Raw genomic sequence first — 26738 nt, 5'->3', positions numbered from 1 at the left:
ACACACACACACACACACACACACACACACACACACACACACACACACACACACACACACAGTGAAATGAGGAGCTGTTTGAGGAGTGCTGGTGTTAAATTACCAGCTGTTTACCTTAAACTGACTCAGCAGATTACTCACACACATGCATGTTTTCATCACTTCAGAGGACTTGCTTGAATTTCTTTGCACTTAACTGAACCTTGAACCTGAGTTTTCACCCTAAATTGAAATGATTCCGATTATAAGGACCTTTATTCCCAACAGGGAGCATGTCCCCGCAGGTCAGGTATCCCAGCCCGGGATAGCGTTGTGCTGTAACTGCTGTTAGAGCTCGTGGTCGTCAGGACTGAGGCTCGTTTGTACGTTATGATGAATTAATTCAAACCGCTGATGTAACATCACATGACCATCAGCTGATCAAGTTAACAACAGCAATAAGAACAACATGTATCTGTCAGACTGCCGTCCAGCTTCACACTGACCTCCTGTGTGTGTGTGTTTGTACAGCTGGGGGCAGTAGACAGGCAGAGAGGATTGTGGGAAGGCGTCTGTCCCAGTGATTTCACGCTGAGCGGTTTAAGAGAAAGGAGGATGGAGAGAGGACTAACAGAGATCACAGCTGTCACATCTCATCACACACACTCACACAGACACACACACTCACACACACACACACTCACACTTACAGACACACACACACACACACACACACACACACTCACACACACAGGATTGACGGATTCACCCAAACCAATCGGTTTTGATTATAAACACAGATGTATCAATAAGTTTGTATTGGTGTATCTGATCAATGGTCAGATAACATCAGGGATCATAAACATCTCGATGCTGGAGACAAACACAGAGCTCTAACTAACACTGGACACAGGGGAGTTTTAGTCAAGACGTCAAACTTTATTTGCACATCAGGTAAAAATGGAAGCAACTGTATGATGTGTGCAGATACGTGAATCATTACAGTCGTTACAAAGCTCTGTGGTCACTGTTGCAACAGAAGCTGTGGAGACACCTGGTGTCTCCACAGCTTCTGTTGTGAACAAAAACACTCTGATTTCGGTCACTGTTGCAACACCTGATCCACTACAGTTACATTACTGTGATGCAGCTTTGCAGCCAGATCATGCGATAAACACACTGACCTCCTTCTCCTCACCTGCCCAGGTGACTCGGTCTGTACATGCTCACCATGTGTTCTTCTTGGCTTTTATGCTTGTTTTGCTCTCGTAAGGCCTCATTACCTCACAGATATTCATGTTTCCTCAGCCGGAAACTACACACCTCTGAACGAATGACCTAGTTTCAGAAAAGCATCTGTTTTCATCACATGGCCCAAACGCAGCCTTGTAGTTAAAGTGGATCTAGTTTTCCTTACTTGCCGTCATATATCTCCTGGTCTAGAGGTGCATCTTCATATTGAGCGTGTTTCTAATAATGAGCTCAGACGTGTTCGGTCGTCCCTGTGAGTGAAAACCTCGGCCTGCTAGTAACACTCCATGTTTCCTATTCTTGTATTTGCGATATCATCTAAAGGAAATAATCCCTAATATGATTATCTGAGGCTCCACTTCCAAGTCCAGAAATAAGAATAAGAAAAGGCTCTGGAAATGCAGCAGAGCGTTAAAGTGAAACTGCACTGAGGGTCGCCATCACTCAGCTTAACAACAGGCTTACAAACCAAGTGTACACAAAGTGAGGGCGACAAGACGGCACCTGTCACAGGTACGCGCCGCTCCCTTTATCCTGGAACGCTCTCTGCTTTTACTCAGTTTGAACCGCAAGGGGCTGAGTCTATGCAGTAAATCTGACCTTTGACCTTATCAGTGTTTCCTGGGGGGGGTCATTGTTCTGGTGCCACGCCGCCCTCAAATGGTCAGATAACAGCATTACACATGTGGGACTTGAATGCACCAACATCTGGATTAAACCATACGAAGTCCACCCGCTCTGCCATCAGTGCTGCGATTCATAAAGAGTCCGTCTCAGGTTCAGTTATGCTCCTGATTGTTTTATATGTTCTTAAACTTTCTGACAGGCGACGCTTTACACCATGAGCCAGCTTGTTAATGTGACGTGTATTTAATGAGGAACTGATATGACAAAGAATGATTTACAGTTTCAAAAGTTCAGATTCGAGCAGACAGTTGAAATCTCTTAGTTTGTTTGTCGGCTTTGTGTTTCTCGAGTGATAAGGATTCAGATAAGATGGGGCCTGATTATTTAAGACCTTGTATGTGAGGAGCAGGATTTTGAATTCTGGATTTAACAGGAAGCCAAAACAGGAGAAATCTGCTCTCTTTCTAGTCCCTGTCAGGACTCTTGCTGCAGCATTTTGGATCAGCTGAAGGCTTTTCAGGGAGTTTTTAGGACTTCCTGATAATAATGAATTACAGTCGTCCAGCCTGGAAGTAATAAATGCATGAACTAGTTTTTCAGCGTCACTCTGAGACAGGATATTTCTAACTTTAGAGATGTTGCACAAATGGAAGAACGCAGTCTTACATATTTGTTTAATATGTGCATTGAAGGACATGTCCTGGTCAAACATAACTCCAAGGTTCCTCACAGCGTTACTGGAGGCCAAGGTAATGCCATCCAGAGTAAGAATCTGCTTAGATACCATATTTCTAAGCTTTTCAGGGCCGAGTACAATAACCTCAGTTTGATCTGAATTAAGAAGCAGAAAGTTAGCAGCCATCCAGGTCTTTATGTCTTTAAGACATTCCTGCAGTTTAACTCATTGGTGTGTGTTATCTGGCTTCATGGACAGATAGAGCTGGGTGTCATCTGCATAGCAGTGTAAATGTATGCTATGTCTTCTAATGATGCTGCCTAAGGGAAGCATGTATAATGTAAACAGAATTGGTCCTGGTATTTTTTAGAAGTGGTGCTTGCTGTAGTGAGCGTCGGGATCAGGTGGCCTAGAAGAGCTCTTGATAGAAACCTGATGTTGTTCATGTTTTCTATTAAGATTTATTCAGTTTTTAAAGGATTAACAGGTGTCTTTGTGTCCTGCAGGGTGCTCCTGGTTCTCTGGGTCTGCAGGGCCCTAATGGACCCATGGGCTTCCCGGGTCCTCAGGGGCCTCCAGGAGAGAAAGGCCAGAGAGGAGATGAGGGGCCAACAGGAGCTGCAGGCCTGAAAGGACATATGGTGACACCAGAGGAGCTTTACACATAGACCATCCAAACTGAAAACATAGTTTGCTTTGTAGTACACCCCTCTGAAGACGAGATACTGTTTCTGTTGTCTGACCAATCGGAGCTCTGTTAGGCCTCACATGGTATCTGAGGAGCTGTGTGGAGAACAGTTTAACCGTCTGCTTGTTGTTTACGGTTTCAGGGATCTCTTGGTGTTCCTGGTTTTCCAGGTTTGGATGGAGTTCCGGTAAGAAGCCCCGCCCCTCTCAGCCTCTTAGCTCAGTCAGCTGTGACCTAGTGATGTCCCGCTCTCGGCATCAGTTTATGTGTTTGTGTGTCCAGGGACACCCGGGACCTGCTGGAGGTCCAGGACATCCAGGTCTGGATGGATGTAATGGAACTAGAGGAGAGAAGGGGAAAGGTGGACTTCCGGGAGAACAAGGACGTGACGGAGAACTGGTCAGAAATGACAGTAACACTGATAGCAAACACTTCACTGTGGAGGGCAAGAAAGGCCACAGTAAAAATAATCAGAGCTGGAGAAACGTTCAGTTTTCCAGAATCCAGATTTTAGAGTCCTGAGAGAACAAGGACGAGGTTTTCTCGTCTTACACTGCTGTGAGCCTGTGTGTGGATAGTTGAGTGTGCTGCAGTACAGCGGGATGCAAACGTTAACCTTGTTCATAGTCATTATTTTCCTGTATAAATCGTTGTTACAATAAAAACTGTCAGTTAAATATATCATACAGGAGACGCACACAGTGATGTTTGAGAAGTGAAATGAAGTTTATTGGATTTAAAGTGTGCAAAATCAGGCAGGTGCATAAATCTGTTGTCATTTTATTGATTCCAAACCTTCAAAACTAATTATTGGACCTCAAATTGGCTCGGTAAGCTCAGTGACCCCTGACCTACATACACAGGTGAAAACAATAATGAGAAAGAGTATTTAAGGGGGTCAATTTAAGTTTCCCTCTTTTAATTTCCTCTGAAGAGTAGCAACACGGGGGTCTCAGAACAACTGTCAGATGACCTGAAGACAAAGACTGTTCAGCATCATGGTGGGAAGGACACAGAAAGCTGTTTCAGAGATTTAAGCCGTCTGTCTCCACAGTTGGGAGCATATTGAGACAAAGGAAGACCACAGGCTCAGTTCAAGTTAAGGCTGGAAGTGTCAGACCGAGAAACATCTCAGATAGACAGAAGCAACGGTGAGATCAGTCAGAGTCGACCCACAGACCAGCACCAAAGACCTGCAACATCATGTTGCAGCAGATGGAACCATTCGGCGCACTTTACACAAGGAGATGCTGCATGTGAGAGTGATGCAGAGGAAGCCTTTGCTCCGCCCACAGCACAAACAGAGCCGCTTGAGGTTTGCTGAAGCACATTTGGACAAACCAGCTTCATTCTGGAATAAGCTGCTGTGGACTGATGAAACTAAAACTGAGTTATTTGGGCATAACAAGGGGCGTTATGCATGGAGGAAAAAGAGCACAGCATTCCCAGAAACACACCTGCTGCCTCCAGTAAAATATGGTGCTGGTTCCATCATGCTGTGGGGCTGTGTGGCCAGTGCAGGGACTGGGAATCCTGTCAGAGTTGAGGGACACATGGATTCCACTCAGTATCAGCAGATTCTGGAGAATCGGAGACAAAGCTGAAGCTGTGCCGGGGCTGGATCTTTCAACAAGACAACGACCGAAACACTGCTCAAAATCCACTGAAGCTTTCATGCAGAGGAACAAGTACAACGTTCTGGAACGTTCATCTCAGCCCAGACCTGAATATTATTGAAACCTGTGCTGTGAGTTAAAGAGAGCTGTTGATGCTCGGAAGCCATCAAACCTGAATGAACGAGAGATGTTTAGTAAAGAGGAATCGTCCAAAATACCTTCAACCACAATCCAGACTCTCAGTGGAACCCACAGGAAGCGTTTAGAGGCTGCAGAAGGCGGATCTGCTAAATATTGATTTCATCTCTTTTTTTGTGGAGCCCAAATTTATGCACCTGCCTGTTTTTGTTTAAACAATTATTGCACACTTTCTGTGAATCCAATAAACTTGTGTCTCCTGTATGATATATTTAACTGATATTTTTTATTGTAACAACGATTTATACAGGAAAATAATGGCTATTAACAAGGCTGCCCAAACCTTTGCCTCCCACTGTATCTTTGGTCCAGTACTATTTGACCATCGCTGTGGTGTTTAATTCTTCAGGGTTTTCCAGGACCGAAAGGATATCCAGGAGATCAGGCGGTGTATTTCATCCGTAACCCTGGAGTGACTGTAAGTACACTTGTACTGCTGCAGGTTAGGATCAGGATTTGGCTTATTAATCAAAGCATTTCTGTCTGACAGGGAGATGCTGGGCCCAGTGGACATCCCGGTCTGTGGGTGAGTAAACAAACTGTCATGTGACACACATGCCAGCGGGTCTACAGGGAGGAAGCGTTCACTTGTAGTGGTCCTCCATCAGGTTTCTGTCTGTCTGTCTGCAGGGTGAGCAGGGCCTCTCGGGATCGAAGGGAGCACTGGGTTCTCCAGGACCAAAAGGCCAAGACGTGAGTCACCACTTAACATTTACTGCTTGAAGAAAGTAATCTGGTGTCACGTGTTCAAGTTGAGGACAGTTAAAGGGACCTGGTCTCGAGTTTCTGCTGTTCCACGTTGGGGTTTTGAAGCACAGATATAACCTGTATGGGAGTCTTGATGCATGCTTGATCATCCAGTAAATGAACACTGCTCAAACTTCCCTGTCCAGGATGTTACATCCTCATCGTTGAAGGTCCACTGGCCTGACGAGGTGGCTCTTCTGTGTTGTAGCCAGAGGTTGTTTGGTTTCCCCGATGTATAAATCCTGCACTTAACAGCGTACACTATGTTACTCTGTTTGACCCGATCCTTGGGGTGGACCAGTTTTTGGCGCAGCGTGTTTTGGGGCTCAAAAACTTCAAGTTATAACGTTTTTGGCTTTACATTATGTCTCTCCATTAAAATTAAGCTACACAAGAAGTTGGAGACTGTTTTTTGTACAACTTACAAATTCAGCTGAGAAACAAAGAATTATTTTATTAATTGCAATAATGAAGTCTTTGCTGTCTGTGCAGGGCGTACCTGGAAGCCCAGGTTCTCGAGGTCCACCCGTAAGTAATGTGCACGTAGTAGAGGCTAGCATTGTGAATAGCGTCTGAGTAATTTGAAAGACTGCGTTTTCTGACCTTTTATTTCAGAATTTGTTGTTTGTGCATTTCAGGGGGAAAGAGGTCGATCTCTGCCTGGACAGAAAGGAGATGAGGTACAACCACGCCCCCTTTCTTTTAACTGAATCAGCAGCTCGTGGACAGCCTGTCGCGCGAGGCAATAGCGCTGTGCAAAAGTCACATTAGATTACTCGTTTGGGGCAGAGCTCTGCCACATTCTTCTGCTTTGACTGATTTACCTTCTGTTTTCATTTCACTGCAAACTGTATAAATTGCACTTCACCATTGACAATTACTGCAGTAATAGAGCAGCAAGAGCAACGCGTCAGTACTGTGTAGTATGTGCCGTGCTGTAGCAGTTTGTGTGGTCCACAGGGGGATCAGGGTTTGCAGGGACCTCCGGGGCCCTTTGAGTATGTTGACCCTCCCGAAGACCTCTACATCAAAGGAGACAAAGTAGGTGGAGCCTCACTCTGTTACAGCCTATCAGATGGCACATTTAAGGGGACTTCCTGTTTTCTGTTAAACTTTAAATAGCAAATGTTGCAAATGTTGATTTCTGATATCTCTTGTTGTTGGGAGGCTTTGCTCTTGGTTTTCTCATGCTGGATATGTTGGATATTTCAGGGCTCCCGGGGGGTTAAAGGAGTCTGTGGAATTGACGGACAGCTGGTAGGTTAAATATCTTATTTAGGAACTTGAAGTTCTCTTTGTTGTTCAATTCTTGGGCACCAGGCTCACTTGAAGGTTAGGATTCTCCCGATTTATGGAGTTCAGGACTATCGCTCATCCTGAAAATTGTCATCTGTAATCTCGTGTTTGAAGGATACTCAGCTGCCGTTTTTAAACCCCACTTGGTTGTTGTGCCCCATATCTCCAAATATCATTTTAGTAGCACTGTTACTGATCAGATATTTTTTATTGAATTGTGGTCTCAGGGTCTGAATGGGTCACCTGGGATGGAAGGGGAGAAGGGGATTTTGGGGCTTCCTGGACCAAGGGTAAGATGTGCGATCAATATTAAGCAGTTTTGATCAGACTATAGACTTTAATTAGACTTGAGATGTCATCAATCTTTGAGGTATTGATGCTGAACGAACTGTGTTTCAGGGACTCCCTGGACAACCTGGTCTGCGTGGGAACAAAGGAGTTAAGGTTGGTCAAAGCAGAAGATTCCTGTTTCTACTTCTGTGCTGTTCCTCAGATCATCAGGTCTGGTTTTTCTTTGGTGTTTTCAGGGAATCCAAGGAAGCTCAGGACTCCCAGGTCTGATTGGACGAAATGGTCCTAAGGTCAGTCTGTTTCCTGTATATTTTATGTCACTGTGGATAAAAGCAAAGCTTCCCATCCATCCCAACTAAACACTAGGAACCAGGGAACAAGGAGCACAGAGCATTGTAGCACACCACGACAAAGGGCGAGAGAAGGCTCGGAAAATGTATGCAAAAGGTAACGAGGGCAAAACGAGCAGGAAGTTAACCAGAAGACCAGTAAAATGGTCCACAGACAGGTGCAGCGTCTGCATCACTGAAATTCATCCATCGTGAAAAGGACTCTGAGATTCTTGAAGTCCTACACTTTGAGCAGTTATCTGTCCATGACCTCGGACGTCTGATCTCTACCGCGCAGCTGCAGACCTCCCCGCTGCGTGGTCACCACCTGGCCAGCAGAGCCAGATCAGCAGTAAAAACCAGACACGTGATTCGTGAGAGCACTGAAACCTTTCGCCCATTCACAGACGTAGATGTTCTGTTACTAGAAGCTGTGAACCCGATGATCTGATTAGTATCATGTAAACAAAATGACCTCAGTAAAGATAAAGCTGTCGTGTTCTGTGTGTTCTCAGGGCGAAAGGGGAGATCCCGGGCCTCCAGGCAACCCCCGGGAGGAAGACATCACGTACACCGGTATGGATCAATGCACCAATCAATCAGCTCTTTCACAATTCTTCTTCTCTGGTGTCCAATGACTACTTTATGTCTTCTAGGTCAAGTTGGGGATCCCGGGTCACACGGCCCGCACGGCCTTAATGGAGACAGGGGGCGGATGGGAATACCCGGCCCCCCAGGACCGCCTGGCAGATCAATAGTTGGTGAGTACCTGCATATTTTACTGTTTCTGTAGCAATGTGAGCTGGCAAACATCTCAGCACAGCGCGATGACACAGGTGAAACATCTTTATATGATGGAAAAATACGCTATCACTGAGTATTGGAGATCTTTCCTGACAGATATAAATCATCATCAGAAAAACCGTCTGGCATAAAGTTCTGTCAAATCAATAAAGGGAAAGCTTCCTGCTGTGGATAAAGGAGCAGAGTCTGGGTCAGAGGGTGGGTGAGGTGGTGCTTCCTACCTGATGTTCAAATGGTCTCAAACTTTAAAATCGTATCGGAGAGTTTTTTAAGATTTTACGCGCTATTACGAGTTTGTGTAGTCAGATTACAAATGGGATGAGACCGCAACGTTGGGTCATTATCTACCACTTTGGGGGGTTTAATGATGATGAAGTTGGCGAGGTGGTCTGAGACTCATGAGGCCAGATTTAAGGTGGTAGCAGCCTGATGTAAGGCAGTATGAGGTTGCTGTGGTGAGATTATTTTCTCAGCTTCTTGTTACTTTCAGTTGCTGAACACATCTACATAATGCACACGTCTTCATCCTGTCTCGTCCACAATACTCTGACTCGTAACTTGAAGCTGGTATTCAATACCCTCTGCACAATCCACTTCTTCTAGTTTTATATCTCCTGGAGATTTTTTATATTCTTATAAATGCACCATGGGGGGCTTGGCGTGAAATGGCATTTCAGTGCGCTGTACACTGCGTATACTGGACAATAAAGACCTCGACTCTTGAATCTTGAATGAATCTTAAAGTTGAGCTACGGTGATTCAAGTGTCATGGTTAAATTTAAGGTGGTATGAACTTGATTAGAGGCAGCATAGCGGTGCTGTGGTAAGAAGGATGTTTTCTGCTCATGTTTAAGGTAGTATGATAGTTTTTGTTGTTTTCTTCAGGACTGCCGGGAGTTGTAGGTCAGAAGGGAGTTCCAGGATGCAAGGGGGTCAGAGGAGATCCAGGTCAGATCTCTACAGAGAAACCCACACCTGGAGAACCTGGAAAACCAGGGCGCCGTGGATTCAGAGGACATAAAGGACAGCAAGGTGTTCCAGGTACCAGACAACAGTGTTTGTCTCTTAGTGTTGTACACCTGTAGGTGCCCGCAGGGTCAGACTGCAGATATTAACAGCAGGTATGGGATGTGTCACTGTCCCAGTTGATTTTTTTTCTCAATAATCTGACTTCCTGTTTGTCTTTAAAGGTACCTACTGTCTCCCTGGAGCCTCAGGACCACGTGGGGACCCAGGTGTGCTCGGACCCACAGGGTTTCAGGGCTCACTGGGAATTAAAGGTCAGTTGTTGGAGACATTGACCGAAATTGTGACTTTTACACCAGTTAAAGGTTTAGAGGGTGGAAGACTGATGAGCTGCTTTTAACCTTAATGTGAAATATGTGCACACTCAGGCCACGTCACATTACCACAGTTTGCGTTTGCTAAATGGGGAAAGAAGAGATTAAAAAAATGAACAATGCTTTTGGCTTTTGTCCCACGATCAGTCAACAGTTTTGTTACGGTACCAACACCCCTGTCCACATTATGCTACGTGAATCGTGCAGCGGTCATTTTATAAACATCAACTGACAAAGTAATTTAAAAAAGGCAATCTGACCTTTTAATGCCAGAAACCAAAGGTATCATCACCATGCTAAAGTCATCACTAGCTGTTTCCTTTAGGTTCTCATTGTACTTTATCCAGATGAGTTTTATTGGATGAAACTTCTGGCTAATGCTAACTTACCAGCTAACCATTTCCAGCTATGAAGAGCATAACCTTAACTTGCTTCCTCACTCATGTTGTTGCTGTGAAGCCTTAGACGGTACGTAGATTTAGCTTTGAGATGTCACCCACTGGTGTGTTAACCCTTTAAAGCCAGTCAGAGCGGGCACGCTCCATTTTGCGCAACTACTTTTAAATCCCAGTAGCTCTGCAACCGTGTAAGCTAGCGCAATAATTTTCTTTGCATATGAAACCGGAGGAGTTGTACTTACATCTTATGCCATCAGCTTGTCCTCGGTCACAGTTTCCTTCCACATATAGCTTTGCAAAAACTGCATAAAAAGCACTTGCTGCAACAAAAATATAATATTCCAGAAACACGCTTTGCTGATCCGATCAGCTGTTCATAACACTTCCTACATTGGCGACGTCCGCCATGACCTGCCCGAAACCAGAAGTGACGTCATTTTTGCGGAAATGTAGTTTCTTTTTACCATCAGGGCCTCATGAGCCTATACTGGTGTTTTTAAAAGTTATCTTTGACTTTATGACTTTCTGTGTCGTTTCTGGGATGCTGAGGACTCATATTGCACTGCTGGAAATAGTTTATTTTGATGCATATGCTGCTTTTTTGCAAATTTGCATTATAATATTTATTTTCGTTTTCCTGCAGTATATAAAAATTGGTGTATTTCAAAAATAAAACTATGAAGACACTCAAAATAAATTTCCTGTGGTGGGAAACTATTTTGTGCAACTTTTTTGTATTTACAGTAGACATATATGTTAACAAAACAAAAACGATTTTCAATTTTTCTGTAGTTTATTGCACTTTTTTGCAATTTATGTAATTACTATGCACTTAATGCATACATATTATTAAAATATAGACTGTAATGCTTGTATTGATGTATAGCAACTTGAAATGCTCCCAGAAATTTCGCTACAGCATGTAAAAATATAATATAAGCTCTGGCGGACTTGGTTCTATGGTAGGTCTTAAAGGGTTAAGACTTCAGCTGAGGACTTCACGGTCTCCAGCACTCGTCGTATTCTGATTGATCTATCGATCTGTGGCTGACTGACTGATTGTGAAACCGCACGCTGTGGCTAACAAATTGTGACTGAGGTATTAACCAATGAGCATGCTCCTAAATAACCTTCCTCTCTTATTCTAAGAATGAGCATAATTTATAAAAACAGACTTAATGTTTTGTTCAAAATGACCTCAAGAGTGAGTTTGGAAATGTGTACTAACGTCTTCAAAGCGAGGGGGCAGAGGGCACTTTTCCCATACACTTCAATACAACTGGAAGTCTTTTGCAGTAACAGGTGTCGCCACCTTCAGCTGTGTCCGTCTGTTATACTGTCTATAGCGAAGACATCCTATGTTGGCCTTAAGTAGAGTCCATGTTGCCCAGACAGCCAGTCGTAGTGACGTTATTAATCAATCAGATCGTTTTGCTAATGTTTGCTGGAAGTGCTCAATAAGGGTTAGAGATCGATCGAACCCTAATTTCTGTGTTTTAGGTAGTTGTGGCAGCTGTTCTTGTGGCCTTCCTCTTGTACTAAGAGGTGCACCTGGCCCTAAGGGTGACTTGGGATTTCCAGGCTTCCAAGGATCCTCTGGACCCACAGGTCCTCGGGGAGAGTACGGTGTTCCCGGAGACACAGGAGAGACTGGTGAGCAGGTAAAGCATCTGAGCAACAAGGTCAGAGGTCATCTGAGCAGCCACCACTGCTCTGTTTATTTGACTGATTGCTTTGTTTACAGGGTCGGGCCGGATTGCCGGGTGTCAAAGGCTTTAAAGGACAGAAAGGAGATTTAACAGTGGAGGATATCGAAGGTGAGTCCCAGTCTGTGCAGCTGTCTCCCAGCACACTTATTATTGACAGTAACATCAACATAACCTCCTGTGAATGCTGCTCCTGTCTCCAGGTGAGAAGGGAAACAAGGGACAGCGGGGCCCTGCAGGCAGACAAGGGTTCCCAGGAAGAAGAGGACAGACTGGGCCCTCAGGGGTCCCTGGAAATCCCGGTTTCCAGGTCAGTCGGGTTAGAAGATAGGAGGAATGAGGATTGGAAGATGTTGTTCAAGACGGGAAAGAGCGAAATATGAGAAGCAATAATGTGAAAGAGTTTCTCAGCAAGTAGTTTCTGTTTCAGATGTGATGAGATGATGTTCACATTACAGCTCACTGATCATGTCTGCGCCGCTTTTCCTTTTGAACGAATGTTTATCAGAATCCTCCGATGGTCAGTTTAAGAACATGTTTCCTGATTGCAGTCCTGTGACAAATTAAGTGGATCCTTGTTGCTTTTATAGGAATTAAGAGAAGTAAATGGCAGCCAGGTGCTGCTGATCAAACGCACCGGTTAACTGATACTTACCAATCGTGAGCATCGTTATAAAAGCAGAATCTTCTAGCAGCTAGTCCGAAGCATTCAGGTGTGCGTTAACAGAAAGCAAAGGAAAGACGTCAGCAGTGATCTTACAGACTAAACTGTTGCTCCAACCTAGGAGAGGTTATACAGCTATTTTCAAACAAGTCCATCATTCTGCAGTGAGAAAGATTATTTACAAGAGGGAAATATTAAGACAATTTTCTCAGTGATGGATGTTCCAGCAAGTTCATCCCAAGATCGGACCATTCGATGCTCAAAGAAACGACAGAAACCTAAGAGCTTTGCCTCATATTCTGAGACACTACAGGCCTCGTTTTCAATTTTAAAGTTCATGACAGCACAGATGGAAAAAGACTGAACAAGTTTGGCTTGTTTGGAAGAGTTTACAGGAGAAAGCCTGTGGACTAAGTGGACTATGAGCTCCTCTGTATACCAACGTAGTCTAGAGTCAAATGTGAGGCCATCTATCCCGAAGCTGAAGCTTGGACCAAACTGGGGCATCAACGGGACAATGATCACAACTGTATGCCAGAAAACACACTGACACCACATCTGTTATATCCATGAATCTGTTTATAACTTAAAGTTGAGCGCTGAGAAATGTGGATGACAAACAGTGAGATAATCAGAATGTCCCTGTTTTGCAGTTGTCCTGCCATCAGTCATGCTGTTCTGTCGCTTGACCTCAATTTGTCTGTTCTTAGGGGGAGAGTTTTTTCAGCTTCCCTGGAGAAAGGGGCCTCAGAGGAACTACAGGGTTAAAGGGATATTTAGGACCTCCAGGTCCCCGAGGACCAGATGCAGATGGAGCTGTGGGAGAACGTGGACTCCTTGGGGATCCAGGACCTACTGGATCCTGTGGCCCCCCGGGGTTAAAGGGGGTTAAAGGTAAGAATCGTTGTTACGAAAAACGTTTGGTTCTCACTTTCTGTGGATTTTACCAGAGTTTTGCAGCTGAATCCATATATACGGTTCTGTTTTCATAGGACTGACCTGAACATTTATAACACCTGTCCTCTTAACATCTGTCAGTGCTGACTCCTTTTAAGGTCTAAGTCCGGGTTTGAGTAGAGTATGTTTCTCAAACAGGATGATAACGTAACATCCGTTGGTCATCTGTGACTCATCGTTTAGGGCAGGGGTGGGGCAGGATGTGTCCTTGATCCATCACAGCTGATTTAAATGGCCAAATGACCTCCTCAACATTCTTGAAGTTCTCCAGAGGCCTGGAAATGAACTAATCATTTGATTTAGATGTGCTGATGCAGGGTGAGATCTAGAACCTGCAGGACACCGGCCCTCGAGGCCTGGAGTTGGACACCCCTGGTTGAGGGTTTGAGATTGGTTTTGTTTTAGAATAAAACACTTGATACAGGCAAATTTAGGAAACTAGATTGAAGTTTCAGACATTTCTGCTTTTGAATTATTCTATTGAACGTGTTTCCAGGGCAGCACGGTGGCGTGTTGGTTCCACCACCTGACTCTGACCTGGTCTGTGTGGACTTTGCATGCTCTCCCTGCGTCTGTGTGGGTTCTTTCCGGGTTCTCCGACACGCAGTTAGTTAGGTTAGGTTAACTGGTGAATCTAAATTACCTGTAAGTGTGTTTGTCCTGTGTCAGGCTGGTGACCTGTCCAGGGTGTACCCTGCCTCTCGCCCCTCTTGTTTTTCCATTTAGGTTTTCCAAACAGGCAGAAATGAAATAAAAAGGAGTCAACTTGAAACCTGTGGGTGTTTACGGTGACGGCCTGAACTCAATATTTTGGAGAAAACCAAACTTAATCTGAAAATACAATTAAATATAAATGAGTTGAGGGTTTTCTTCAGCACTGAGTACTTGTGAAGTTCATAGGAACACTTTCATTAACTTTTTTAGCCAAAACCTTCTAACTGGTGTCTACTTAACCCTCCTCTTCCTCCAGGTGACCCTCCACCCTTTAGACCCATAAGACCAGGTGCCCCTGGAGAGAAGGGAGACCCTGGAAGTGCAGGTAAATTTGATCTGTAACATCTTTATGTTTGCCTGTTTACAGTACTTCCTACTCACCTCTCTCACCTTTCAGGCTACACAGGTTCCCAGGGTTCTCCAGGTTTTCCTGGTGGCATTGGGTCAGATGGACCTAAAGGAGACAATGGGAAGGATGGACTTCCTGGAATACCTGGGAAACAAGGTACCCAAGCAAACCTTCCGCTTCTGTAGCTTCGCCTGTAGGTTACATGAGCAGAAGAGTTACCTTTAATTATTTCCCCTCCTCCTCCTGTAGGACCTCAGGGTGTCACTGGAGATTATGGAGATGAAGGACCTGAAGGCTTCAGTTATGATGGAGATCCAGGTAAGTTCCACAATGCATCAGCACAAACCAGATCTGGTTGATGCTCTGGCTGGTCTGGATACCAATGAATTCTGGAGCAGCTTGTTTCACATCCAACTGTGATCTTGAACTTTGTTCGCCTGGCTCTGGAGGATCTCCAGAAAGTATCCTGAGCGTTAATAGTTAGTTTTCACTGGGAACCACATGGCATATTCTGGAAGCCGAATGAGTTTGTTCCGCAGGAAAAGAGATAAACCTCATCATTCTCAACAGGGCCTGGTTCCTCAATCAACTTAAATTCCCAATTAACTCTAGGATGAACTTCTACGTACCTTCTACAAGGTTAGTTTACAAAACTCTGGGAAGCAAACGAATTCACAGAGATGTCAGAAATTCCTTCAGAAATCTGCCCGGACCAGAAGGAACTCTTCCAGCCTTTCTGTTTTCACTGCTGTGCAGCAACGACCAGCAGAATAATTTGAACAGCTTCAATGGCCGAAAATTAGAGGCTTACTGGTAGGAGTGGGTTTAAAAGATCGATTTCCCCATTCAAATTCTCGATTTTAGTGTGAATAAGGTGAATAAATATCAATTCATTAAATCCTGAATTGATTTTTAAATATAAATGTATTTTGCCAGAAGTGGTAGCATCTTATCTTGAAGCTCACAAAACTATTTCAACAACAGATAAAACGGCTAAAAAGAGAAGCAGGTAAACGGATTCTGCACAAAGATGTAAACGCAGAGCGTGGATCGTCCACAGACGCCGTCGGCGCTGAGAGTCGACGGCTCACAGATCCTGAAGCTGCAGGTTTCGTCACTCTGACCAACACTGACTGAACCAGCAGCAAAAGAAGATCAAACTGCGCTTCACGTTTGATAACCATGCTCATGAGCTCCCTCTGACTTTGGCTGCTGTACTTCCTGCACAGCTCTCTCTCTCTCAGCACTCAGAGACCAGTTTACCATCAAATCTCTGCTTCCTGCATTGTTCTCTGTTTATTAGCCACCAGTCTGCTGCTGTGTTCAGTGCTGTCGGCCTCTGACAGCAAAGCCTCGTCTCTGCTGTTCAAACTGAATGAATGGAAACAAATGACTGCTCAGCTGTGTCTGTAATCAAACCTCATCAGGTCATGTTCACATGTTGATTCGTGGTTTGCTTCAGTTTTTGATCGACTGCAGAATATTTTTAAGGTTTTCTGCTATAAAAAGCCAGAACAGGAAAACCTGCTTCATGTTTCTCTGTTGGATCCTCAGTTACACCTGCTGTGATGCTCACACCTCTGATGAAGTCTCAGTGTCAGCTTTGGTTTATACACAGATATGAAACATGGATGTGTGCTGATAAATCTTTCTAATAATAATATTTATGTCTGAGTCAAAACTTAATCGAATCGAGAACTTGTGATTCAGAATTGAATCAGTTGTAAAAATCAGTGACGCCCTGCTGGCTCCGTGTTTCTGTCTAGTTTCTAACTTTTAAAAAGTGCTCGTTTTAAGTTGCACCCAGTAAAGTCTAAGTCGTGACTGTGATAAGCATCCTAATCTACAAGTCCTTACTCTGTTACTTACCTCTGTGGTGGCAGAAGGTTTGGACTTTAAACCCAAACCATTATGAGCTGTTTCCAGACTGTTTAACTTTATGTGCACCAGGCTCTCCGGGACTTCGAGGCTCTGCAGGTCTCAGCGGACCAACAGGAGACTCTGCTTTTGGGCTCCCAGGCTCTATTGGCTTTCCAGGGACACGGGGCCCTCAAGGACCCAAAGGAGTGCCTGGCGACCCCGGCCAACATGGTCTACCAGGTGATTTACATCTCCGGCTAATTGTACTGATCCACGACATCGTGCTCTGGGAGGTCCATTTACTTTGTATTTTCTGTTTTGCATCACAATTTTCTGTGTACAAGGTAGCGAGATAAACTGTGCTGTGGTTTTACTGCGTGTAAACATATCCCTACCATGTTTAGAATAAAAGCACCAGTCTTGATAACAGCATTTTTAGCTCACCAGTGCATTTTGGTTAAGGTTCAGTTAGCATCCAGCCATTTGTATAAACTCTTCAGCTGTTTGCAAAACCCAAATTACAACTGGTGGATGATGCTGAGTTAAAGAAAGGACACTTGAATCATTTCTTGTTTTTGTACAGGCATCGGTGGTCTCCATGGATGTCGTGGAGCAAAGGGTCAGAAAGGAGATGATGGAGCCCCCGGTATAACTGGCTGCTCAGGACCCACATCGAACCGATGTGATCCAGGAAAACCTGGTACAATGGGCCAGTCGGGCTTTCCGGGATCTATTGGAGCCCAAGGTAAACAAGCTCACTTTATTCACCCGGCAGCTTTTAATGTTATTAGGTTTCACTTAACTTTAGTTTCTTTGGTTATTTTGCTTTTTATCTTTGACAAATGTTTTTTATCACAGTAGTTCCAGTAAGTTCTGACTATGATGTCATCACTTTCAGGTATTTTTGGGGATAAAGGGGAGATCGGCAGCGTTGGTTCTGAAGGAATTGGCCGCAAAGGCTCTGTGGGTGCATCAGGACTTCCAGGTGTCCGTGGAAAGCCTGGTTGTCAGGGCCCCCCTGGACTCAATGGAAGCTCGGGACTTCAGGGCACTGGTGGTCCAAAAGGTGAGTCGTACATATATCCTAACCACAGACTGATTAAGACACTTGTTTTATACATGTACGATTTCATCAGAGGTTTAAAAAGATCGTAAAGATCCTGCTCATTTGATCTATGACCTCACTAAATATTATGCTCTAGTTCCAAGTCTTATTGAATAAAACATGATCACGAGACAAATTTTGACATGTTTAAGGTCTGACTGGACCCCGGGGCTGGGACGGGGTGCCTGGGAACCCTGGAGAGCCTGGTGTCCCCGGAGATCCAGGCATGACTGGAGAGAGAGGGTTCAACGGACGAGATGGTGGTCAAGGAATCGAAGGGCCAAAAGGACAGAAGGGTAGACTGATACAGAGTGATACACTACAATGCTACTGCAGTACCATTACCACATATCTTTACAGTAACATTACAACCAATTGCCACAATTCTACCACAGCACTGTTACTGTGTTCCTAAAGATTACTGCTATTACTGTAAACATGCATTAAGTGAGACTTCCTGTCATTTATGAGGAAACATGGATGTTGACGATCCAGCTAATTCGAGCTCACCTTTTTAAAACATTTCCCGCGTGTCCCCTGCAGGCTTTCAAGGTCCAACAGGCCCTCCAGGACCGACCAACTACATCCGCATTAAAGGAAAGACAGGAGACCCAGGACATCCCTCCACTGTTGGATTTACTGGACCTCGAGGTCAGAATGATACTTTGTTGCCAAGCGGCAGTATCGTGGCCTGGATTAAGCACTAATTGATCAGAAAGTGGAAGGTCACCTGAAAGACTTAGAGTTAGACATAGATGCCACTCACCAAAACTGGAGCTCAGACTTCTTGGATGGTCGGTTAGTACAATTAAGTGCACAACAGCCATATTATTGGTCGGATAATTGGATTTAAAAAATCCCCCAAAAGGCTCCGTCAGCTCAAACAGTCCAGAGGTCCAGTTAATAAAGAACTCTTAGTGCAGTTGTTATGAAGGAGGAAATTATGGACAGAAACCAAAACACGTTGGGTATCGGTTAATTCTTTACTTATCTCCATAAAGAGCGTGGAATCTTTCCCATGATGCTTTGGAGGTTCTGTGTGACAGATCGACTTTGTCCGCACTGAACTTTCTGATTTCCAACATTTTTTTTCACTACAGGAAGCAAAGGTATGCAGGGAGCAGCAGGCAAGTCAGGGCATCCAGGGTGCGACGGACCCCCGGGCATTGTAGGACCCCCCGGGCCCCCTGGACCCTGTGGCAAACAGGGGCCTGCGGGACTCCCGGGACTGAAGGGGTTTGAAGGATACTGTGGCTTTCCCGGAAGCGTTGGAGATCCAGTAAGGCAGCTGAAGACATCACTCGACTGACCCAAATTAAAAGCTTGATGAAGAAAGTTGCAGAAGCTGCCCTTTATCTCGATCGCCATTTGTGGTGCATGTGAAAGCATTTTGTAGTCATTCATCAGACTTGCTGTGCACTTGCACCTCGGGAGTCATGGTTAACATCCTTAGGCTGTTTGTACCTTCGCCTTTTTATTAAAGAACCAGATATCCAGATGTTTCTCATATACATTGATGATTTAGGGCCCAAGCCATGCTGCCATCTGGGCCAACCAGGGTCACCTAAGAGGATAATAACATGGATAAAAAGTCAACTACAGCAACTTTTTCTTCTGTATGAAAGAATCAGAGTGTTTGGATGCTCTCAGCTGCGACTCAGGATATTCAAGCCCAGCCAGGAGGAAACAGTTTTTAAATGATTTTTTATGTTTACCTATTTATGTTTCTGAGCTGCTCACAATCACAGGTGAAGATAAATCTGGTAAATCAAAAGCTTTACCTCAGGCCTCGGTTCTCCTCCTGTGGTCCAGTACAGTGCCTACATTACTGCTAACATTCCAGCAAATAACTTTACAGTTAAACTCTATTGTTTGGGGTAGCAAATGACTGAAAAGGCCATTTAGTTTACAATAAATACTTGGGAAATTAGCAAAAAGAGCACTCTTTGCCTTGAAGTGGTCCTTGAAGTGGTGCACAGTAAGCTTTTCAGTTTAAGACTTTGATTTGCTCAAAAAATGTTCAGAAAGAGTTGCAGGAAATATTGATCTGTTAATTTTGCGATTGCAGGGTGACAAAGGATGCTCAGGGAAACCTGGTGAGCCTGGTCCCCCAGGATGTAAAGGTCCCAAAGGTACAAGGTCACCCAGTCATGGTAATGTTTTTCATGTGTTCCTTTGTTGTGCAGGCTGTAGTGAAGAGTGTGCTTGTGTTTCAGGTAATAAAGGGGAGTCTGTTGGTTGCTCTGGTCCAAATGGAGAAAGGGGGCCTCGTGGAGACAAGGGGCACCTAGGTGATGATCTGTTTCTGGCTGTGCAGCGTGAAGTTTGATGTTTGAGCTAAAAGTAACCAGAGTAAGGAAAAAACAGGAGAATGAATCAGGTGTTAATTCCTGTTTCTCTTCCTCTCAGGACCTCCTGGATCTCCTGGAGATCCGGGAGGGTTGGGTTTTACTGGGGCTCCAGGAGAGAAAGGATCCAAAGGAGAGAAAGGACACCATGGAAACATCGGTCCTGGAGGTACATAGATGTATTTTCAGTGATAAAGAGTGTATAACTCATTGGTTATCCATGACCTTATTAAAACTGTTTTCTCTGTCAGGTGTGATTGGGCCCCCAGGTCCCAGGGGTCAACCAGGTACTCCAGGTATTGAAGGTAAAAGTGGGGGTGATGGTCCTCCAGGACACGAAGGCTACCGAGGACTCAAAGGTTAGAACCTACTTTAAAGTCAGTTACTTTACAATTTCAAGTAACGAGGATTAAAGGACGGTTAATCTGGAGCCTTTAGTTTTTTTAACATGAGTCAGGTTGCTGGTTCGGCGCTTCAGAGGTCGAGATAGAGACTGTTCAGATCAAATTTCAGCTGTAAATCAAGTCTTTCTTCAGCTTTAGCATTAAACTTGCTCTGTAAGATTTCCGTTTGGCTTTGCCAGGTAACAATATGTATGTACACACTACCAGTTAAAGGTTTTAGAACACCTGATGTTTCAGTTATTCATTATAAGTCAAGTCGTTCAAGTCCAGTGAACAGCTTGAAATGGTACGAAGGGAAAAGTGGTGAACTGCCAGAGGTTAAAAAAAAACTAAGGTTACCCAAAGCTGAAAAATAATGTACATTTCAGAATTATGGAGGTTGATCAAGTCTTGAAAGCTGATGCTACCAACTAACTCCAGCTACAGCCCCCTCTGTCTGCATAAAGCAGTGCTGGACACACTGTGGTAGCATTCACTCGTCAGCATCAGCTGAACAGTACTGTACTGCAGAAAGTAGTGTGATGCTACAAAAAACGGTGAGAAAAAGGAAATTAACAAGAGAGACAGACCATCATAGAAATGTGGGTGTGTCCTACAGAGACTGCAAAGAAAGTCAAGGTGTCAGCGAGTCCAGTTTCCTTCAGCATCAAAGGCTCAGAAACAAACTGACAGGAAGAGGTCTGCAGACCCACAGACACGAATGAATCACACACGTTTCTGAGAGTTAACAGCTGTGTGACGGCGGCTCACAGGACAACAGCTTCAAGAAGCTAAATAGTGGTCGTAGTGAGCAAGTCTCAGTTTCAGCTGTGAAGAGAAGACTTCGAGCTGCAGGTTTGACGGGACGAGCTCCAGAAAGAAAGCCAGACGTCAGAATGAGACAAAGAGGCTGTCTGGGCCACGATTAGACTACTGAAGGCTGGAAGAAGGTTTTATGGACTGATGAATCAAATATGAAATCTTTGGTTCATCACGCAGGATCTTTGTACGCTGTCGAGTAGGTGAAAGGATGGTACCAGTGTGTAGCATGGAGCATGGAGGAGGAAGAGTGACGGTCTGGGGCTGTTTTATCGAGCTGGTTTGGGATGAACTGGACAGAAGAGTGAAAGCAAAACAACCTGCAAGCCACCATCATGGGACCTTCTGCTACAGATGTGGGACAATATTTGATGTCTATTGTAGAAAGTCCACGGGTGTGTTCAGCTGTTAGATCTGAACTTATTTACAACAAAATTGAATATTTTGGTGTAAATAAGCCAAAGTGTGATGTCCACATATGTGGACGCCAGGTCCTAGGAGGTTAAGGCATGTGGAGCATGAAGTCACCAAACTCCAGCCACCTTCAGCTCTTCACTATAGAAACTCCAACGAGCTGTTCCTCTGCAGCAGAAAAATAAGTATCAGGCTAGTTTCACGAGGCTCTGTAGGTTGTTAGGCGGGCTTTTTCTAACAGCAAAGAAAGAACATTTTTGTTTCTAAATCTGCTACAGGTATTTTAAAAACGCAAGAACAATGAATTTAGATACAGCATTTTAGAGAGTTTTGCACGAATTGTACTGACTGTAGCAAAAAAAAAGAGGAAACAAAAAGAAATATCCACAGACATTGTGGGTCCCTCAGATCTGCAGAAACAGTGTGTGAGATGGTTTTGTTTTGTTGTGCCAGGTCCTCCTGGACCGCTGGGACTTCATGGACTGGACGGACTGAAAGGAGAGAAGGGGGCCACTGGGACCAGAGGTACACACACACACGCACACACACACACGCGCACGCACGCACGCACGCACACGCACGCACGCACGCACGCACGCACGCACACGCACACGCACACCAATTCAATTTTATTTATATAGCGCCAAATCACAACAACAGTCGCCTCAAGGTCTTTATATTAAGGTAGTAATGTCGACCCTACAATAACACATACAGAGAAAAACCCAACAATCATATGACCCCCTATGAGCAGCACTTTGGCAACAGTGGGAAGGAAAAACTCCCTTTTAACAGGAAGAAACCTCCGGCAGAACCAGGCTCAGGTGAGAGAAGGAAGACAGGATAAAGACATGTTGTGGAAGAGAGACAGATGTTAATAACAGATATGATTCAATGCAGAGAGGTCTGTTAATACATAGTGAGTGAGAAAGGTGACTGGAAAGGAAAAACTCAATGCATCATGGGAATCCCCGGTAGCCTACGTCTATTGCAGCATAACTAAGGGAGGATTCAGGGTCACCTGGTCCAGCCCTAACTATATGCTTTAGCAAAAAGGAAAGTTTGAAGCCTAATCTTGAAAGTAGAGATAGTGTCTGTCTCCTGAATCCAAACTGGAAGCTGGTTCCACAGAAGAGGGGCCTGAAAACTGAAGGCTCTGCCTCCCATTCTACTTTTAAATACTCTAGGAATAACAAGTAGGCCTGCAGAGCAAGAGCGAAGTGCTCTAATAGGGTGATATGGTACTACAAGGTCATTAAGATAAGATGGGGCCTGATTATTTAAGGCCTTGTATGTGAGGAGCAGGATTTTGAATTCTGGATTTAACAGGAAGCCAAAACAGGAGAAATCTGCTCTCTTTCTAGTCCCTGTCAGGACTCTTGCTGCAGCGTTTTGGATCAGCTGAAGGCTTTTCAGTGAGTTTTTTGGACATCCTGATAATAATGAATTACAGTCGTCCAGCCTGGAAGTAATAAATGCATGAACTAGTTTTTCAGCGTCACTCTGAGACAGGATATTTCTAATTTTAGAGATGTTGCACAAATGGAAGAAGGCAGTCTTACATATTTGTTTAATATGTGCATTGAAGGACACGTCCTGGTCAAAAATGACTCCAAGGTTCCTCACAGCGTTACTGGAGGCCAAGGTAATGCCATCCAGAGTAAGAATCCAGACAATCCTGCAATTTAACTAACTGGTGTGTTTCATACTCCAACAAAGTAATATATTAACATTTTACACAGAACATTTTTCTTTACAATGCAATAATGCAGTATGTGACATTACTTTGTTTTTTCCCTAAAATGGTCCCCGTACCCCCCACCCCCATAAATGAAAGCATTCCTCTGCAGATGATCACAGATCAGCCTATAATTAGAGCAGCTGGGTCAAGCTGAATAAAAAATGTTGTTGAGGTGGTCGTTTTCAACATTTACATGGGTGTTAAAATCCCCCACAATATTTATTTTACCTGAGCTGAGCATCGCATTCAACAGAAACTCTGAGTAAGGCCCAGGTGAATGATAGATAACAAAGGATAAAACTGGTCTCCAGCTAGGGTAACCAAGGCTAAGAGTCAACCCTACGTGTGATGTCCACATATGTGGATGCCAGGTACTAGGAGGTTAATAAACTGGAGAGCAAGATTGCTGGCTGCCACTTCTCCTCTTGGGCAGGTCCGTTGAGCATTTTAACAGTTATTATTCTCATTATTCTCATTATTATTATTCTCATTTAAAGTAACATTTTCCTCCCGTAGTAACCAGTTCTCTGCTAGCTCTTCTAAATCAATATCTTGATCAATTATTAAATAGTTTTCTGATACGGATTTAGAAAAGAGAGATCTAATGTTTAATATTTTCACTGTTTTACTCTTTGGTTCAGATGTGGATACTGTATTGTTCTTTCTTTGTAATTGTTTATGTTTAAGTTGTTTGTTGCTGGTTTTTAGTTTGTTTTTGTCTGTTTGGGAGCTGACACAGTCTCTATGGAGATGGGTTTTTGGGGGGGTAGCAGGAGGAGAGAATCTGCAGAGAGGCGTGTAAGACTGCAACTCTGCTTCCTGGTCCCAACTCTGGATAGTCATATTTTTGGGGAATTTAATAAATTTGTCCATATTTCTAGAAATGAGAGCTGCTCCATCCAAAGTGGGATGGATGCCGTCTCTCCTAACAAGACCAGGTTTCCTCCAGAAGGTTTGCCAATTATCGATGAAGCCCACATCGTTTCTGGGACACCACTCAGACAGCCAGCAATTTAAGGAGAACATGCGGCTAAACATGTCACTCCTGGTCTGATTGGGGAGGGGACCAGAGAAAACTACATTGTCTTGGCAAAGTTACACACGATTACATATTATTGTTGGTAAGTTCTGGTTCAGGCAACCAGGTGTCGCTGCTGTCAATGTGAATTATAATTTCACCAAATCTGTTTATTCTTAGCCAACAGTTTCACGTTTCCTTCAGTGTTTCCTGCTCTGGGCTCTGGATCAATGATGGCCACTGGAGCCTCTAGCTTCACATTTCTAAGAACACTAAGAAAAGTTCTGCATGTTCGTGTTGTTGTAATGTCGTCTGGTATATTATTAGATTAAATCTATAAAGTTGTGTAAAAAAATGAACTTATCCTGGCAGAGTTGGGGTTCAAAATTCTGACTGGGTTTAGTTCAGAAAGGTACAGATTTTGTTTTAGAGATCTTGACCAAAGGTCCACCTGCAGAGCAGAATATAGCTGTTGTTATTGTGAACTTACTAATGATTATGAGACATTAATTCTCCTCATAGATCTTAAAATTACTTTCTATAAATTCTATAACACATTTTCATTTGGTCTGTTTTTTCAGGTCGGGGCTTTCCAGGTGTTGAAGGTTCCTTGGGTCCACCAGGAGATAAAGGTCCTCCAGGGCATCAAGGTCTTTGCGGCACATCTCAACCTGGACCACCAGGATACAAAGGCCCCGTCGGAACCAAAGGTCTGTACCAATATGATGATCTCTTAAATAATTTCCCCCAGGGATTAATAAAGTATTCTGATTCTGATTCTTGCTGAATTGCTGAATATGTCAATCTAAAAATCCTACCTTATCCTTTATTCTTGGTCAGTTATACGCCTCTCTGTGCTATTGTAGGGCCTCCAGGTAAATGTGGACCTCCAGGTAAACTTGGACCAGACTGCAAAACTCCTATCAAAGGGCCCTGTGGAGATCCTGGCTGTCCAGGCCAAGATGGAGAGCCAGGTCAGACTTGAGACTAACTTTTTAAAATCAGCCATGTCATTATAACCTAAACATTTCTTAATAGGTTATAGAAAGGTTCACGATTATCCAGCAATTTTCATGTTTTTGGCATTTTGTAACAGAAGATTTATACGGCCTAAATGCATGTAAGAGATTTGAAAGGTAACATCTTCTAGTTTATGAAATTATACTCATTCAGTGGCTAAAATGCTTCTTAGCCCTAGTTAATATTCAGTTTTATTTAAATTTAAGTGACAGATCATGCTGGATGACCTCTGACACGGGACTGATGTTTCAGGGAGTCTTGGTGAGATCGGGGATCCTGGTCAAAACCCTCCAATTCGTGGGGATATTGGGGACAATGGTAACGTGGGATGCCAAGGGCCAAAGGGACCAAGAGGATGCCCAGGACATATAGGAACACAAGGTTGCACTGGATACCCAGGACAGAAAGGTTAGAGTCCAACAAAAACAACACAACAAAAATGATGCTGACACTTATTCTGTTGGTCACAATTCACTTGACAACCTGACAGATCTCAGTTGTGGGTTACATGAACGTGTGCGGTGTGGGAATACATTAGCTGGTATATTATTAAGTGAATATCTTGATTGACCCTATTACTGAAAAAAACAACTAAAAGTGATCTTCATTAGATGACAGATGATGGTTGGGTTACAAAGGGACAACTGATAACTGTTTGTGGAGATCATAGCATTTCTACTCGTTGGTGTGGAGCTGTAAGTCATCTTTTGTCAGTCCTTCAACAACAAAATTCTGAGTGTTGCATTTCTGCTGAAATGATAAATTCAGACTTTATTCAGACTTGCAAACTACATCCATGTGTGTGTTGTTCTGCCATACCAAGCACACCAAGTCCTGATATCAAGATGGCGCCAGTGTGTACGGCTTGCCGTTTGATTCTGTTCGTACTAGTGTTTTATTTTTTCTTTGTTTTAAAACATGCTAACTCTCTGCTTGTATATGATCGTCAAATGCTGCTGGCTATAAGATCCTCTCAGTTAAAAACTCTTTATTGCAATCGTGGATATCAGGGAACCTTCCCCCCAGCACTCCTGTCAGGAGTTCCAGCTTGTCTCCGTTGCGTTCTGGCGCTACCTCAACTGAGAGGGCGCCGTAGACTCCGTGGGAAACGCAGTGGCTTATTGGTGAGAATGAAGGCTACCTGAACACTGTTTCGAAAAATACCTCATCCTATCCCGACTGGATTTGACAGCGTCAACTACTGGCACTCTCTGGACACAGCTTACACCTGCCTGACACGTGTTGTCGGGCTTACGACAATAACCCCGGGCCAGCGTCCCCCCCGTCTTCGCTCAGGTGGAGTAAACCCTCAGAATCTACGGCCGATAGGCCGGGCACCCACATCGGCCGCTGAGCCACCTGTACCACTGAGATTAAGTCTTGTTAATGCACGATCGCTA

At 44.1% G+C, this 26738-nt stretch overlaps 1 protein-coding gene across 2 annotated transcripts in view; it reads left to right on the top strand.

The window, feature by feature from the left end:
* The window catches only part of col4a4 (collagen, type IV, alpha 4), a 49336-nt gene that overhangs the window by 12402 nt on the left and 10196 nt on the right, over positions 1 to 26738 (top strand). For both annotated transcript variants that reach the window (XM_013911982.1, XM_013911981.1), the window contains exons 4-41: positions 3040 to 3174; positions 3364 to 3408; positions 3504 to 3620; positions 5385 to 5453; positions 5526 to 5561; positions 5666 to 5728; positions 6275 to 6310; positions 6421 to 6462; positions 6743 to 6823; positions 6995 to 7039; positions 7306 to 7368; positions 7478 to 7522; positions 7606 to 7659; positions 8214 to 8274; positions 8355 to 8459; positions 9388 to 9543; positions 9693 to 9782; positions 11741 to 11901; positions 11985 to 12057; positions 12150 to 12256; positions 13321 to 13504; positions 14538 to 14606; positions 14679 to 14786; positions 14880 to 14948; positions 16581 to 16730; positions 17074 to 17235; positions 17389 to 17556; positions 17748 to 17891; positions 18139 to 18246; positions 18696 to 18874; positions 19664 to 19727; positions 19812 to 19886; positions 20005 to 20112; positions 20195 to 20302; positions 22013 to 22084; positions 24900 to 25028; positions 25185 to 25292; positions 25591 to 25746. In XM_013911982.1, the coding sequence (XP_013767436.1) occupies positions 3040 to 3174; positions 3364 to 3408; positions 3504 to 3620; positions 5385 to 5453; positions 5526 to 5561; positions 5666 to 5728; positions 6275 to 6310; positions 6421 to 6462; positions 6743 to 6823; positions 6995 to 7039; positions 7306 to 7368; positions 7478 to 7522; positions 7606 to 7659; positions 8214 to 8274; positions 8355 to 8459; positions 9388 to 9543; positions 9693 to 9782; positions 11741 to 11901; positions 11985 to 12057; positions 12150 to 12256; positions 13321 to 13504; positions 14538 to 14606; positions 14679 to 14786; positions 14880 to 14948; positions 16581 to 16730; positions 17074 to 17235; positions 17389 to 17556; positions 17748 to 17891; positions 18139 to 18246; positions 18696 to 18874; positions 19664 to 19727; positions 19812 to 19886; positions 20005 to 20112; positions 20195 to 20302; positions 22013 to 22084; positions 24900 to 25028; positions 25185 to 25292; positions 25591 to 25746 (3745 nt within the window). The remainder of the gene's footprint in view (positions 1 to 3039; positions 3175 to 3363; positions 3409 to 3503; positions 3621 to 5384; positions 5454 to 5525; positions 5562 to 5665; positions 5729 to 6274; positions 6311 to 6420; positions 6463 to 6742; positions 6824 to 6994; positions 7040 to 7305; positions 7369 to 7477; positions 7523 to 7605; positions 7660 to 8213; positions 8275 to 8354; positions 8460 to 9387; positions 9544 to 9692; positions 9783 to 11740; positions 11902 to 11984; positions 12058 to 12149; positions 12257 to 13320; positions 13505 to 14537; positions 14607 to 14678; positions 14787 to 14879; positions 14949 to 16580; positions 16731 to 17073; positions 17236 to 17388; positions 17557 to 17747; positions 17892 to 18138; positions 18247 to 18695; positions 18875 to 19663; positions 19728 to 19811; positions 19887 to 20004; positions 20113 to 20194; positions 20303 to 22012; positions 22085 to 24899; positions 25029 to 25184; positions 25293 to 25590; positions 25747 to 26738) is intronic.

Source organism: Pundamilia nyererei, unplaced genomic scaffold, assembly GCF_000239375.1.
Source record: "Pundamilia nyererei isolate P.nyererei 1_Seehausen unplaced genomic scaffold, PunNye1.0 scaffold00076, whole genome shotgun sequence".
NCBI lineage: Eukaryota > Metazoa > Chordata > Actinopteri > Cichliformes > Cichlidae > Pundamilia > Pundamilia nyererei.
This window is presented reverse-complemented; position numbering and strand designations above follow the sequence as displayed.